The sequence below is a fragment of the Ailuropoda melanoleuca genome, chromosome 4 (assembly GCF_002007445.2).
Source record: "Ailuropoda melanoleuca isolate Jingjing chromosome 4, ASM200744v2, whole genome shotgun sequence".
NCBI classification, from domain to species: Eukaryota; Metazoa; Chordata; class Mammalia; order Carnivora; family Ursidae; genus Ailuropoda; species Ailuropoda melanoleuca.
In genome coordinates this window covers 122,162,274-122,176,102 of record NC_048221.1, presented here as the reverse complement: position 1 = coordinate 122,176,102, position 13,829 = coordinate 122,162,274, and the positions used below count along the sequence as shown (strand labels likewise).

At 53.5% G+C, this 13,829-nt stretch overlaps 1 protein-coding gene across 1 annotated transcript in view; it reads left to right on the top strand.

The window, feature by feature from the left end:
* The window catches only part of PLB1 (phospholipase B1), a 99,773-nt gene that overhangs the window by 76,039 nt on the left and 9,905 nt on the right, over nt 1-13,829 (top strand). The window contains exons 44-55 of the mRNA XM_034657298.1: nt 775-835; nt 1,369-1,427; nt 2,684-2,751; nt 2,993-3,036; nt 3,242-3,341; nt 6,846-6,897; nt 7,844-7,924; nt 9,293-9,358; nt 9,874-9,968; nt 11,177-11,258; nt 12,213-12,317; nt 12,709-12,804. Coding sequence (XP_034513189.1) covers nt 775-835; nt 1,369-1,427; nt 2,684-2,751; nt 2,993-3,036; nt 3,242-3,341; nt 6,846-6,897; nt 7,844-7,924; nt 9,293-9,358; nt 9,874-9,968; nt 11,177-11,258; nt 12,213-12,317; nt 12,709-12,804 — 909 coding nt within the window. The remainder of the gene's footprint in view (nt 1-774; nt 836-1,368; nt 1,428-2,683; nt 2,752-2,992; nt 3,037-3,241; nt 3,342-6,845; nt 6,898-7,843; nt 7,925-9,292; nt 9,359-9,873; nt 9,969-11,176; nt 11,259-12,212; nt 12,318-12,708; nt 12,805-13,829) is intronic.

The following is a 13,829-nucleotide window of genomic DNA, read 5'->3' as shown; positions in this document are numbered from 1 at the left end:
GCCTTACTGTGCATTCAGCACTGGGCTTGCCTTTCAGACCCTCCTGGGGATGTGCAAGTGTTTGGAACTCTGGGAAAGAGACTATTTCTCCTCCAACTTACTGATACCAGTCATTTCTGTGCCTTCTGCTTCCCTCCCCATCCCTCCCTCCAGCACCTGGGAAACGGGCTCTGTATTCCAGAGACTAGGGAATTTGACTAAGGGCATCCAGGTTACAGAGGCATTAATCTATACACACGCAAGGAAGTGGTTGGCTATTAAGTTAAATATGCAAAACCATAGATGCATGTACAGAAAAGATATGCAGAAACCAGGAATTTTATAATTGTAAACATTTCGTGGTATTTTCCTATAACGCCCCAGCATTATAATCAGTGTCCATTAGCTTAATGTTAAACAGCCACAGCAAAACCTACGTGTGATCTTTTCTGAGACATCCAAATCTATGTTTCTCTGGGAGGTCGCCATCCCCCCCGCCCCACCCCCGCCCTTGCTATGACTGCCGGCTCCGTGTTCGAGTGCGGGTAAGTTGAGATGGAAAAAGCTGTATGTATAGCATGTGTGCCTACGCATTCTGTGTTTTGTGCTTAGGGGTGGGCAGACGCCCAGGTTTGCTGTCTCGTCTGCAGTGAGCTGTTCCTGCCCACGCGTGATCCCCCACAGGGCATAGTTCTAGCCTCCACTAAAAATTCCTTAGCTGTGTCTCCTTGGACTAAAGCTAACCTTCCTGCACAATGAGTGCTGGGCCTTGTATCTTTCCTCCTGTTGATTCAGAACTGGGGCAGCGACTTCCTGTGTTCAGAGTGGAATCCTTCCAACAGTGTCCCCACCTCAGGTGAGTGCAAACATCATCATTACCCCTGCAGGGAAGGACTTGGCTAAGCGTCCGGTTGGCGGGACACCCGACAAACACACCTTGGAGCCCTGAGTAGACCTTGCAGATTCCCGTGCAATGCAGTCTTGATCGTGGGCTGCCCCCGAGAAGCTAGCCCGCAACCACCGGGCTCTCCACAGCTCACGCTGAGTCTCCCTTTAGTCCCGTGGCAGGCCTCCCCACCCGGCAGGGAAGGTAACAGCCAGGGATGGGGGCTCTCTCTGCCTATGACCCTGACTCCCACAGCCAGCACTTTCCTGGACTACCCCAGCAGGAATGTGGCTCCTGTCAGGATAGACAAGAGCCATCAGGCCCATTATCGTCGGTGCCTTGGTTGCTCCAAATGGATGAAAGGGACAAATTTGCTAAATCTTAGGTTGGGAATAAGTGTTCCAGGGCCTGCGGGACTGGAGCAGAATCCGACTTCCCGTCAAGCTTCTACTTTAAAAAGAAGACTCCCCCTGACCATCTGTCTTGTTTCCTGTCTCTCCTAGTCCATGAGCTCCGGCCAGGAGACATCAAAGTGGTGGCCGCCATGGGTGACTCGCTGACCGTGAGTACTGAGCTGGGATGGGCCTGGGCGCCAGGCAGGCCGTGTGCCGAATGTGCCCTTCCTCCACACTGGCTCTGCATTCAGCAGAGCTGACAAGATTGAGAACCTACCTGTGGCAGGCACTGAAACACAGCCAGGCAGCCACGAGACCTCACTGGGCAATCTAGAATGTTCCGCCCCCTACCCTTCAACAGTCCTGCTCAAACACCACCTCTTCCACGAGGCTGCCCTCTATTCCCCCTTCCCCACTCTTCCCAAGCATCTCATCTGCGTGTTGTGGCAGATTTATCCGAGTACACCTGTCTTTACCAGGGAACTCATCTCCAGCCACCCAGACTCACACAGTGGGGTGTGGGGGATTACCCACACACTGCCCAGCGCCCCCTCACCCCATTTCAAGAGGTGTTCTTTAGTGCAGAGGGAGCCCAATTCCTACGTATAGTGTAATTTCTCTACATGAATTGTATTAGCCAACTATCTAGCTATTGCTCTACACAGACACTCTGCTAACGATTTTGAGGTGTAGTCATAACCCTTAAGAAACTTGTCAAGCTGGGAAAATAAGCAACTTACACAGAAGGAGATACATAATCATGTAGGTGACACACAGGATTTAAAATCAAGTACTCACTTCTGGAAAAGCAACATCCCCGTGTGTGTGTGAATGTGGTTAATTTTGATATAAACATGGAGAAAGCTCTGGAAGGATGTACCCCAGAGTCTTAACCGTTAATTAGTTCTAGCAATGTGTATATGTGGGTAAGGGGCAAGGAAGGGATATAGAACCTGTGGCAAGAGGCAAGATTATAAGGTGGGGGTAGATTATTAAATTTTAAAGAATCTTTGTATCATTTCACTAGTTAAGCTGAATATGTATTTTGTAAATTTCAAAGAGGACTTTCTCCATTTATTTTTTTTAAGATAGGGCATTTAGAGAAAGCTACATATAGGAGGTAGAAACTGAGAAGGGTCTTAGACAAGGAATTAGAGATTTAAGGGCTGGAAAAAAGGAAGTTTGGCATTCCCAAAAGGGCTGTAATGGGTGGCAACTGGGCAGACTGGTCCAAAGCCCTCCTGCTTTGGAGTGATTTGCTTACACCTGAGGGTTTGTGTGGACCAGAAAGCAGGGGGTGAACGAGGGAAGGGAAGTGGAAAACAGATTATGATGACCTCAGAACATTGGGGGCCCTTCCCAGCACCATTGGCCTGCACCTGCTCCCAGCACAGTTCTGGAACCTTCTCTTTGCCTTTCACAGACAGCATTGGGAGCCCGACCGAGCAACTCCAGCAACCTACCCACGTCCTGGAGGGGACTCTCTTGGAGGTGAGGATATTCTCCACTCATTTTCTATTGATGATGCTCCCCTGTCACCCCTCCAGAGATGAGCCTGGGTTTCCAGGCTCTGGCCCTGAGATATGAGGAGGCTCCCTGATGCTCATGTCAGTCCTGAGGGTGGTGGGAGTCATGAGCCAGGGGCAGACACTCTGGTTCTGACTTGGAAATATGAGGACTGGTGGCACGGCAGGTCGAGGTGATCTTAACAAGTGTGCTTTTTCTTCCCCAGCATTGGAGGGGATGGCATCTTGGACACCCACACCACACTGCCCAGTAAGCAGCAACACAGAGAAGCACAGGCACTACAGCCGTAACAAGCCCAGGCTGAGGCCAGGGCCTCTCCCAGAGCAAGGGCAGAGAAGGTTATCTGCAAGGAGCTAAGTCAACCAGCCCCAAAGAGACCCTGCCCCACACCTGGGCCCCAAGAATGGGCCCCCATCCCCTCTCACCTGTGCTGTCTGATTCCCCCTCTTAAAAGATATTCTGAAGAAGTTCAACCCTCACATCCTTGGGTTCTCCACCGGTACCCTGGAGGAGACAGCAGGGCTGAATGTAGCCGTGGAAGGAGCCAGAGCAAGGTGAGTAGCCATGGGTCTAGGAGGGAATGGAGGGCAAGGCTGAGAGATCAGGGTGGGGAATGGGAGGACGAGGGAAGGGTGGTGTCTGGGAGCCTGGCCCCAGGATGGGCAATGCGCACGGAGCCCTTCTGTGGGCCTGACCCCTCATGTGGATTGCCTCCTGTAAGCCTCGCGCCCTTCGAACGGGGTACCAGCGTGAGGACGCTGAGACTTAGAAAGTTTCCCGGATGGCCCAAGGTTGTCAGAGGGGCCAGGGTCAGGCCAGACCCACTGGGCTGTCACCACCTCTCAGGGCAGCAAGAGCACTTGAGGGTGGCCCACCCCGTCCTGCTGACTCCGGCCAACCTCCCTGCTGTGGGAGGCTCGGAGCAAACCTGCAGAGTGCTGAGAACTCACCGCACCGCCCCACGCACGGCCCCACTCCCCTCAGAACTGGGAGTCCTTGACTCCAAGAAGGCTGTATTTTGACACTAGGGAGTTTGATGCGAAGGCCCCCAAAACAGTGTGGCGGCTGTTTGTTTTCACTCTGACTTCTGTTGTTGACAACAGCCCAGATAATTAAAGCTGGAATGCCTGACAGAGTTCATTGATTTTCTGCAGAGTGTGCTGGATATTTGCTTTGTAGAAGGATTGCTGCGCTCAGATCACCAGGGAAACGACTCTGGCTTGACTCATTCTGTTTACACAGAGCATTCCTTCCCGAGGTGGTAAGGAGGGCCCCACGCTCTCCGTTTGAGTCTCTGAGCCACAGGAAGCCACGGCAGTTCCTCAACGTCACAAGCAGGAAGCACTTAGTTTTCTGCAAAAGAGCTGGGCTTCGTGGGGCCCTAAAATCAACATCTCATCGCTGTTGTTGCTGTCATTGTCCCCACCCTCCTCATCATTTTATTATTATTTGCCCAGCCCAGCCTCCGTTAACCAGGAGCTGATTCACCTGGCTGCTGATGTTCCAGCCCCTTTCTTGCCCATCTTCTCGTACTGCCTTCTCCTTAGACTGCTGCTCGGTGCCTCCACCAGGAGCCTGTGGCAGGGCAAGTAGCTGAGACGTGCACCTCCTGTTAGCATCTCTGATGTCCCGTGATAAGGGAAAGGAGAGTAAGCCATTGACTTAAGTAAACAAGGTTGGAAAGTTGCTCTGTGACTGTCCTTTATCTGCAGGGCCATTTACTATGGTGTCGGATAAGGAGGAGCGCACCTGAAAGGAAAGAAAAACACCACAGCAGGGCAACTAGGATAATGAGACCTGAGGTCAGACTGTCTGTGTCCACATCCCAGCTCCCAGACTTGCTAGCTGTTTGACCTTGGGCAAGTCCCTTATCGTCTCAGTCTTAGCTGCTTCATCTATAAATTGGGATAATAATAGTACCTACGTCTCAGCATTGTCAGAAGTATTAAATGAGGTGAACAAACCATGGAAAACATGGTTTTAGTAGAGTATATGATATGTACACCCCCCTCCAAAAAAAGGTTTGCCATTATTAGGATATTTAGTTTCAAAATTTTATTCAACCTCTAACTTCCCCTTCCATCAATCAATAAGCAAGAAGTCAAGGGACGCCTGGGAAGGACTGATCCCCAAGGTAGTTGCTCAAAGATACAAACAATCAAAAGGCGAATTCCTTGCCTATTCAACGAGCTTGCTGTCTAGATCAAGGAGGCTAAACAAACAGGAAATAACTTCTAGAAAAAAAAAAAGTGTTGCATATGACAACATTGCATACTGCAATGACTTCGTACTTCCGAGTCCTCTGAAAGAGAACAGTGTGACATGGAAGCTGGGCAGCCCAGCTACAGGTGCAGACCCAGAGGAGGGGACCCCAGGACCCATCTCGTCCAACCTCCTCTTTTAAAAGAAGAAATTCGACCCTAGCAGGGTTCAGTAACATGGGCAAGCTCACACAGCAGGTTAGTCGCAGAGCTGGTGGAGAACCCAAGACCTGTAACTCCCAGAGCGGGACTCTTCACTCCAGGACTGGAAAAGGAGGCAGAAGGGTGGATAAAGGTGCTTGGAGAGAAGGCTCACGGGGGGAGGTAGGACTTGCTCTGAGCCCGAAGAGTGCGAGGAACATGGCTGGAAGAGGGGAGGAAGTGAGCACTCCTGACTTCCCCTCATGCTCATGAGGGCTTATCACCCATGACTTCCCCCACTCACGTCTGGAGCCTACTGGAAGGTTATAGACCCTTCTGGAGTCCACTTTACCTAGGACAGGCTTGCTTTCTAGTTTTCTGATGTCTTGCATCAGTAGCTATAATGGATGGGCTATGATCCTGGGTGTATAAATGAGACTTGGCCCCGTGCCCAGCTAGTCATGGACAGGCCCTCCCGACCTGTTACTGCTCTTACAACTTCTTCCACGGAAGCCTGCATTGGCTGTGTCCCTTTGCCCACATAGCTTTTCATATACTTCTCTGTTTTTAAAAACCAGCTTTATTGAAGTGTAATGGCCATGCAGCTCACTGCTCATATTTGAAGTATACACTGTGATAAGCTTGGCGTATGTTCACAGCTGTTAAACCATCACTGGAATCCAGTTAACTTCCCTCACACCCAAAAGTGTCCCTGTGCCCTTGGTAATCCCTCTCTCCTTCCTGCTCCTCCCATCTCTACCCCACTCCCTGCGCCCCAGGTAGCCACTGACCTGCTTTCTATCTCTAGGGATCAGTTTTCATTTTCTGGAACGGTATGTGGAATCCTACACTGGTACTCTTGTCTGACTTCTGTCACCCAGGAGGGCATTTCGAGACGTCCCCATGCTGTGCAGATCAGCAGTTCGTTCCTCTTTACCGCTGAGTACTGTTCCATCAACGTGCTTAGCTCGTACCCAGCGCATTCATTTTCCTTATTCGTGGCGGACATCTGGAAGATGAAGGGAAAGCTAACCCTGTCCAGATTTGTCTCCCCCGTCCTCTTGTGCTGGCAGGAGGAAAAAGCGATGAGATGGGGAATGGTGTAAAAGTCCAGCGTAACTACAGAGAAGAAAAAAGGATTAAAGGAACGGAGAGTGGGATTTAGAAGTGAAGGTTAAGGAGTCATGATGCCTGGAAAGAAGGCAGAGGGATAATTTAAGGCTGTGACTTTTTTCAAATACACAAAAGGTTATTTTTAAAACAGGCAGCCGCCTAAGATCTGAACAGACTCAGCTTGCCATGAAAGAGCTGAGGAGAATGTCAGGGACCAGCCCTCTGGGAAAGCTGACCAGATCCCACCCTCCCCACACCTCCACACCACCGCCCCCCCCGGTGACCATGGCCACAGAACCAGGCCTGCAGAAGGAGGTGGCTGGAGGCAGTCTGCATCCATGTGGCTTCGAGGTCCTTGGCAGATCTTTGATTTTTACTAGGTTGAGATTTCTTGAGACTCAAAAAGCCTTTGGATACATTCTGAAGGACTAAACTTTATATACGTTTCTCTTCTCGAGGCGCCTGCGTTTCCAGGCCCAAATCCTGCAGTGTGAGCTCTTGCTCCTCCGCCAGCACTCAGGCTCCTTTCTCTTCCCCATCTAGGGACATGCCGACCCAGGCCCAGGACCTGGTGGAGCGAATGAAAAACCACCCGGTGAGTACAGGGCCCTGGGCCGCCCTGAAAGGTGCAGCCTCCGGCCGGCTGCGGTGGATGCCGGGGCTCTGCACCATTTCAGCCGCCGCTTCTCTTTAAAGAGGGGTCAAGTGAGATAGGAGAAGCAGGCCTTACCACCAAGGCACCCTTGCTCTGGCACCCATACGCCCCTGAGGCCCACCACATGAGGGAGCAGAGTTGGCCTTGGCCTCTGGCACTTTCCCACCTTACCCAAGAGTTGGCTTTGCAGAGCCCTATTATGTAAACCCTGGGTTCTAAAAATAGGCTTCTCATTCCAATCCTTCCTCCTTCCCGCTCACCCGGCCCCTCTAAAACTTCTCACTGGCACTTTTTGAAATGCTCTGTTTTGGCCTTGGAATTCAGAATTCAGCGCCTGGCAGGACTCCTGTTGTGGTGGTGGCTGAGCCCAAAGCAGGCTCCTTGAGGGTCTCCCCAGCCCCCACCTCCCCTCTCGTCCAGGCTGGGCTCTTCCCCCAGTCCCCACCAGTCCCTTGTCCCTGGAACCAGACCAGCAGAGCTCTCCCGAGAGGCAGCTCTGGGCTTTTGCTTCTAGTTGCATCTTTTGCCCTCTGCTCCTTTGAAGGCCTTCAGATCCCACTTCACGGGTGTATTAATACACTCCACTCCATGGGGCACTGCGGCTTTCTTAGGATTTCACAGGGAAAATAGTCATCCTCCCCTGCGTGAGTATGTGCACACACACACACACATACACACACACACAGAGTCCACTCTCTGCAACTCCTTGCCAGGCACCAAGGTGAAGGTCAGGGAGGCTCCACCCAGCATCTTCTCTCCATAGGGGTGCAAAGAGGGTGAAAGGCAGTGGGGGAGAAGGGGTGCTGTCGGGCCTGGTGAGCCTCCCCTGCATGTGTTCCCTGCCCCGACTACCAATGTTTAGACTCAGGGCTTTCTGTCCCTTCAGGAAATCGACCTAGAGAGTGACTGGAAGCTGATCACGCTCTTCATTGGGAGCAACGACATATGTCATTACTGCGAGAATCCGGTAGGTCCCTGCCCGACCCCATGGGCGTCAGGCTGGCCTGCTCTCCCAGGCACCCCAGCCTGCCCGGGCAGACCCTGGCCTTTCCCACCGTTGAGTGGCCCCTGGGACAGCAGCTGCACTGGTTCCCTGATTCCAGAAGTGTCTAGACATAACCACTCTTCAGGCATTGCCCTTACGCACACAAATACTGTTCTTTGTTATCGAATGAGTAACCAAGCCTCACCCCACATGTGCTTGGAAATTCCTACCCAGTTTTTTTTTTTGGGGGGGTGTGCACATGTGGGCAAAGGGAGGCTGAAACAATGTCATCAACAAGGTTGGATAAATGAAACCAGTCCCAATAGGACAGCTTGCTGCCCCAAGGACTTTGTGAGTAAACCCATCTCAGCTGGCAGGTCTGAGAACCCAGCCTGTTCCTGATGTTGTTTCTATGGGGAAATAGGTCCAGACGTAAAGTCTTTGGGGAGCTGTAACTTTGGGAATACGTCTTGTTCTAAGTTGGGGATATCCTGTATTTTATTTGGCCAGAAAAGGATACCACAGTACAATGTTTGAAGTCACAGACAGGGGGAGAAAGCCCGTATCATTCCTCACGGCTCAGACCACCTACCAAAGGCTGGAGGACAGTACCCTCCCCCACACGTGGGTGGGTTCTCCTGAGCTTCTTCCCCTCCACCCTGTCCCTTACTGCCCAGCCTCCAGAGGCAGAAGTTACCCAACCCCAGGGGATTCAATGCCATTGTGTCCTGGACTCAACAGGGTCCAGGAGACCAGGAGGGACCTGAGAGCTCTCTGTGGACTCTTGGTCCTTGGTCCAGGAACTGCCTCTCCTATCCCCAGAATACCTGCCCCTCTTGCAAACTCAGATTTATACTCCTGAAAGCCTTTTTGTGGAAGAGACCAAGAGGCCCCCACCAGTATGAACTCAGGCCATGTTGGAGGAAGGGGCTAAATCAGCCTCCAGTCGAGAAATGGGTCAGAGGAGGAGACTCCCGAACCAAGTCAAAGAGAAGTTAGGGGGAGGCAATGGGGCCAGCATGGGCCACAGACCAAAGGAAAGACAGAGTGTGGTCCTCAGGGCACAGACGTGGTTCAGAAGCCTGAGGCTGGCCACAGATCGGCCCAGAGAAAGGGCAGGGACCAGCTCCATCAGAGTCTGCCTCCACATTTGAGATACTGTGGATCGGGGTGGGGCGGGGGTTGTTCATGGTGTCTAGGAGGGGTCAAAGGAAGACTTGTGTCCCCTGGCAACAAGGGCTGGGCTTCTCAGCTTGTCCGGTACCATTCTTGCCCCTCTGTACCACCACCCCAGGCCCTACTCTCAGAGTAGAACCCAAGGGTGACAAGAGTCCCCTTCTCTCTCCACAGGAGGCCCACTCAGCTGGGGAGTACATTCAGCATATCCACCAGGCCCTGGACATCTTCTATAAAGAGGTAGGGAGAGCAGCAGGTTTCTGGGTCCCATTTCCTGCCAGCCACCCAGCGCCTCCCTCCTTGGGTGCATCTAGGCAAGCTGTGTTCAGTGAGATACGCGCTGAGCGGAGTGCCACTGCGAGCAGACCCCTGGAGGGGAGGCAAGAGAGGGGGGCAGATACAAAGCTCCCCTGCAAGGGCAAGTCTAAGGGGACCAGCCTGTATGGTTTGCTGGCCAAGAGTTTGCCTCTGAAGCCAACTGGCCTAGGCTATAGCCAGGCACGGGGGCTTACTAACAATGCGACCTGGGACAAGTGACTTCTGTCTCAGCTTCCCAAGCTATAAGGTGGGGCCATTAAAGAAGATTGAGAGAATACAAGCCACATCCCCTCTTTGTGCCTCAGTTTCTTTATTGGCAAAACTGGGGAGGTGGAAGTGTGATTGTAGATGAGCCCCTGGGTTCCTTCCAGTAGGGACCAGCATCCCCCCCACACCTGCCTGGGGGCTCACGCAGCACCTCCCTCTGCTCCCCACAGCTTCCAAGGGCTTTCATCAACGTGGTGGAGGTCATGGAGTTGGGTGGCCTACACGAGGTCCAAGGCGGGAAATGTGACACGCTCCTGGCTGCGCGGTAAGTACAGAGTCCCAGGCCCGGGCCCGTGGGGAGGGCAGGACTCACAGACGCCACCCGCGGAGACCCGGGCCGGCCGAGCCAGACGCTCCTGTCCCGAGGCCAGCGATTAGCCAGGGGCTTGGAAAATCACTTGGAAATACCGCTACGGTATTGAATGCCTACTGTAAGCAAGTCACTTTGTTTCTCTGGAGCCCAGTTTGCTTGGCTGCAAAGCAAGAGGCCCAGACCATTGATCCTTAAGGTGCCGAACACGGTGTGTGATTCCAAACTCCTGGGATGGCTCGGTGTTTGAGGGGCAGCGCTGGGCAAGGCGCTTCTAAGACAGCTGTCCATCTGTATCTGGCTGTGCCCCTGAGGCGCCGTGGGATGGAGCACAAACTCCATGGCCCCTCTGGGCCTCTTGCATTTCATCTGTAAAATCTTGCAAAGTAGTGAGAGGTCTGGAAGAAATAAATGTGTCCTGTGCTTGGGCCCCCGTGGGGCAGGCGCTCAGTAAAGAGGAGCTTTTATAACATCCTTGAAAGCCAGGCTTAGAGCTAAGGTCTGGTGCACAAGAGACAACTTTCTGTTGGGGGCTGGCACGTGTTAAAGCTCAGCTGTGACCCCAGCAGGAAGTTGCCATCCTCTAGGCCAGAGGGTCACCCAGACTTCCTGTGACTGTTGCTATGTGAGAAGAGATTCTGCTGGGGTCCAGTGGGTTTGCTGGCAAGGCGACCAGCTGGTTCCCAGGCCTGTTGGGCCCTGGGTGGAACAGCCAACAGCTGGGAGGTGTGAAGGGCCCCTCCCGAAGCTTCAGGCCTTACATTCTACCTTGTCGGTGTGTCTCAAACTGGGTGACCCCCCTCCTCCACTTCCCAAGAGACTCCCCACTCTGCAGCGCGGGCGGGCAAGTCCGGAGCTGCTGGAGGTGGACGTGGGAGGGCTCAGGAACGGGAAGAAGAAAGATAAGGTGATCATGACTGTCTTTCCAAAACTCCAGCCCTTCCCTGGAGGAAGCCCAGGCAGGAGCAGCCAGGTGGCAAGGGGACCCAGTTAGCAGGTGCCAACTCTCCCCCCTTCCCTTTAAACAAGCACCTGTGACCCCCTAGTGCCCCTGAATTACGGTCTGTGACCCGGGGCTGGGAGTCCCCCAAGCTGTGTTGTGGGGGCACCTATGTGTGTTTGGCGGGGGGGGTGCCGTCAGCCACCCGGGCATCTCTCCACAGGAGCAACTGTACCTGCCTCAGCCATTCCCAGAAGAATTCCCTGGAGCTGCAGGAACTGAAGCAAGTGAACTGGGACGTCCAGGTGAAGCTTCACCCACCCCTCCTGTCCCGGCTGGGGGCCCCTCGACTCCCAGAGAGCAGGGGTTTGCTGAGAGCAAGGCTGCTCCCCAACGGCAGATCACAGCCCCTGAGACATTTCTCCAGGTGGAACGAACACACCGAGGGGGAGCTGGGAGAAGCCCTGCCTCCCAGCCCTGGGGACTGGAGTAGCTTCCATGGGCCCAACAGGGGGGAAGGGAAGTGTCCACGGCCCTGTTGGGCTCCCTCCGCCACTGCCTCAGAACATAAGGCTTAGCCCAGCCCTGCTTGCTTCCATCCCCAATTCTGTGTCTGCCCCCGCTCATGCTGTCCCCTCTTGACACGCCCTCCCCAGCCCTCCTGCAACTTCTCCACCTCACGCACAGGGCACGTCTTCTCACCTCCTCTGAGAAGCTTCCCCTGATGAAACTTGACCCTCAGGTATCTCCCCATATCGGCTTCCATCCACCTTCATGGAACCTGAAAGCCCCAGCTGGTTCTCATGTTCTTTTACATCCTGTCTCACTTTGCAAGACAGATCGTTAGCTTCTTGAGAAGCACATCTAACCCTTGGACGTGGACCCTCACCCCCAAGTGCACAGGCATTGTGGGGAGCGGGGGTTGAAATGCTTCCCAGCTGAGCTGGATCTGAACTGGAATGGCACGTTCTAATTCAGCTCTTCATGCAGTGAGACTAGGGGAGGCCTCTGGCCCACGCAGTCCGATCGGAGGCTCGGACCCAGCCTCCCAGAGACTTCAGAACGGGTGGTGCTCAGGCCTGGGTGCAGATAGCGTGAGCACATGCACGTGCACCAGAGTTTTCCTTGAAGTCACCTCTGGCTGGGGGACTGGGGGCAGTGTGTGGTTGCCCCCATCACAGCCAACCCGAGGTGGCAGGACTAGAGCTCGTCTGGCCAGCCCTGCCAGGAGGGCTGAGGAACCTCTCCCCACTTCGCAGAGTGGCATCTCCAGGTTGTCCTACGGGCCCCAGTACCTGCAGCGTGAGGACTTCACTGTGGTCGTGCAGCCTTTCTTCCAAAACACTCTTGTCCCCCTGAACAGCGTAAGTGCAGGCATTTCTGGGAGGTGCGTGTGGAGGGGCTCTTCTTAGGTGATGTCCTTCCTTCCATATGATTGGAACTTAGATATACTTGGAAAGAAAAGGAGAAAATTATCAGTGACCAAGCTCCCCAGGCCTGGCCCTGCTATTTGCTAGGTTGGGATAGAATGGAAAGCTTCCTAACAATTTTTTTTTCATCGGTGAGGGCAGGCATGTGGAAGGACAAGGGATGGACTGTGGGTGGCCACAATTCAGGTCTTTTTAAAAGTTCCTAAAGGGGAGTTTCTGAAGTCCAGTTGTCCTGAGCCAGGTGGCAGCAGAACTAGAGGCTGGGGCGGGGGGGGGCGGGTAACCTTTCTCCCCAGGAATGTAATCCCTTTGCCTTTGGTCACAGAGAGGGGGCGTTGACCTCACCTTCTTCTCCGAGGACTGTTTCCACTTCTCAGAACGCGGCCATGCCGAGATGGCCATCGCACTCTGGAACAACATGGTGAGTGCCTGAGCGCCTGGTGGGCTGCGTCCAGGGGCCACCCAAGGGGGTTGACCATTGCCCAAAACAAAAAACCTGGTGGACATAGCTCCTTTCTCCCCAGAACTCAAAACGGTGGCACAACTTCTTTGTCCTGACAGATTCGATTATTTGAGCAATTTTCCAGTACTGGCGGGGGGATGGGAGGGCTATAATTTTGTAATCAGATAAACAGGATGAAATCGGCTTCAACCCTTTACTGTGTGACCTTGAACAAATGCTCTCTCTTTGGTCCTCTGTGTCAATATCAATAAAGAACAATGAAAATGACATGGATCTCAGAAAATCAAGGTCCCATAGGCCCAGCACAATCATTAGCCTTCAGAGAATGCCAGCCCCCATTACCCTAGTCTCAACACATTCCTGATGATTATTGAAGCATCAAAAAGAAAAGCCACCCAGTCTGTTTCCCCAGGCTGTCAAACCTATTCCAGTCCTTTCTGATGGGGACCTCAGGAAATACACATAGCGCCGAGGGGCCCCAGGGCCACCTGGCCTTGTGGCTTGCCTCTTAGGGCCATCCACTCCTCTACAACCCGCTCTGCTGGCACAGAGCTTGACCAGTAACCCCAAAAGCTATATCCTGCTGTGCAGAGCCTTTCCAATCCAGTGGCTTCTTTTGATCTCGGCTCAGCAGGTAACCCAATCCCCTCCCCAACCTGCATTCCCCCATTTCTCCCATGGTGACTAAACAAATCCACACTCTTGCTTTTACTGCAGTTTTGGGCTGGCTGCCTCTGTGCCAGGATTCCTCTGTGCGAATATTCCCACACCTGCCGCCTCGCCCGGTGTGCCCAGCGCCGCCTTCCCCTTCGCCACCCCACCTCCTCTCCCCCAGCCGCATGCCAGCATCCTTGGCCCAGTTAATCACAGACTCAGCCTTCCTTCTCCCTTTGTTTTCCTGTTGTTGACACCACATTCTGCCCACTCCTAAAGCTTTCGTCACACACTGTCAGCCCAGGACTCGGAACTATAGTCAAAACACC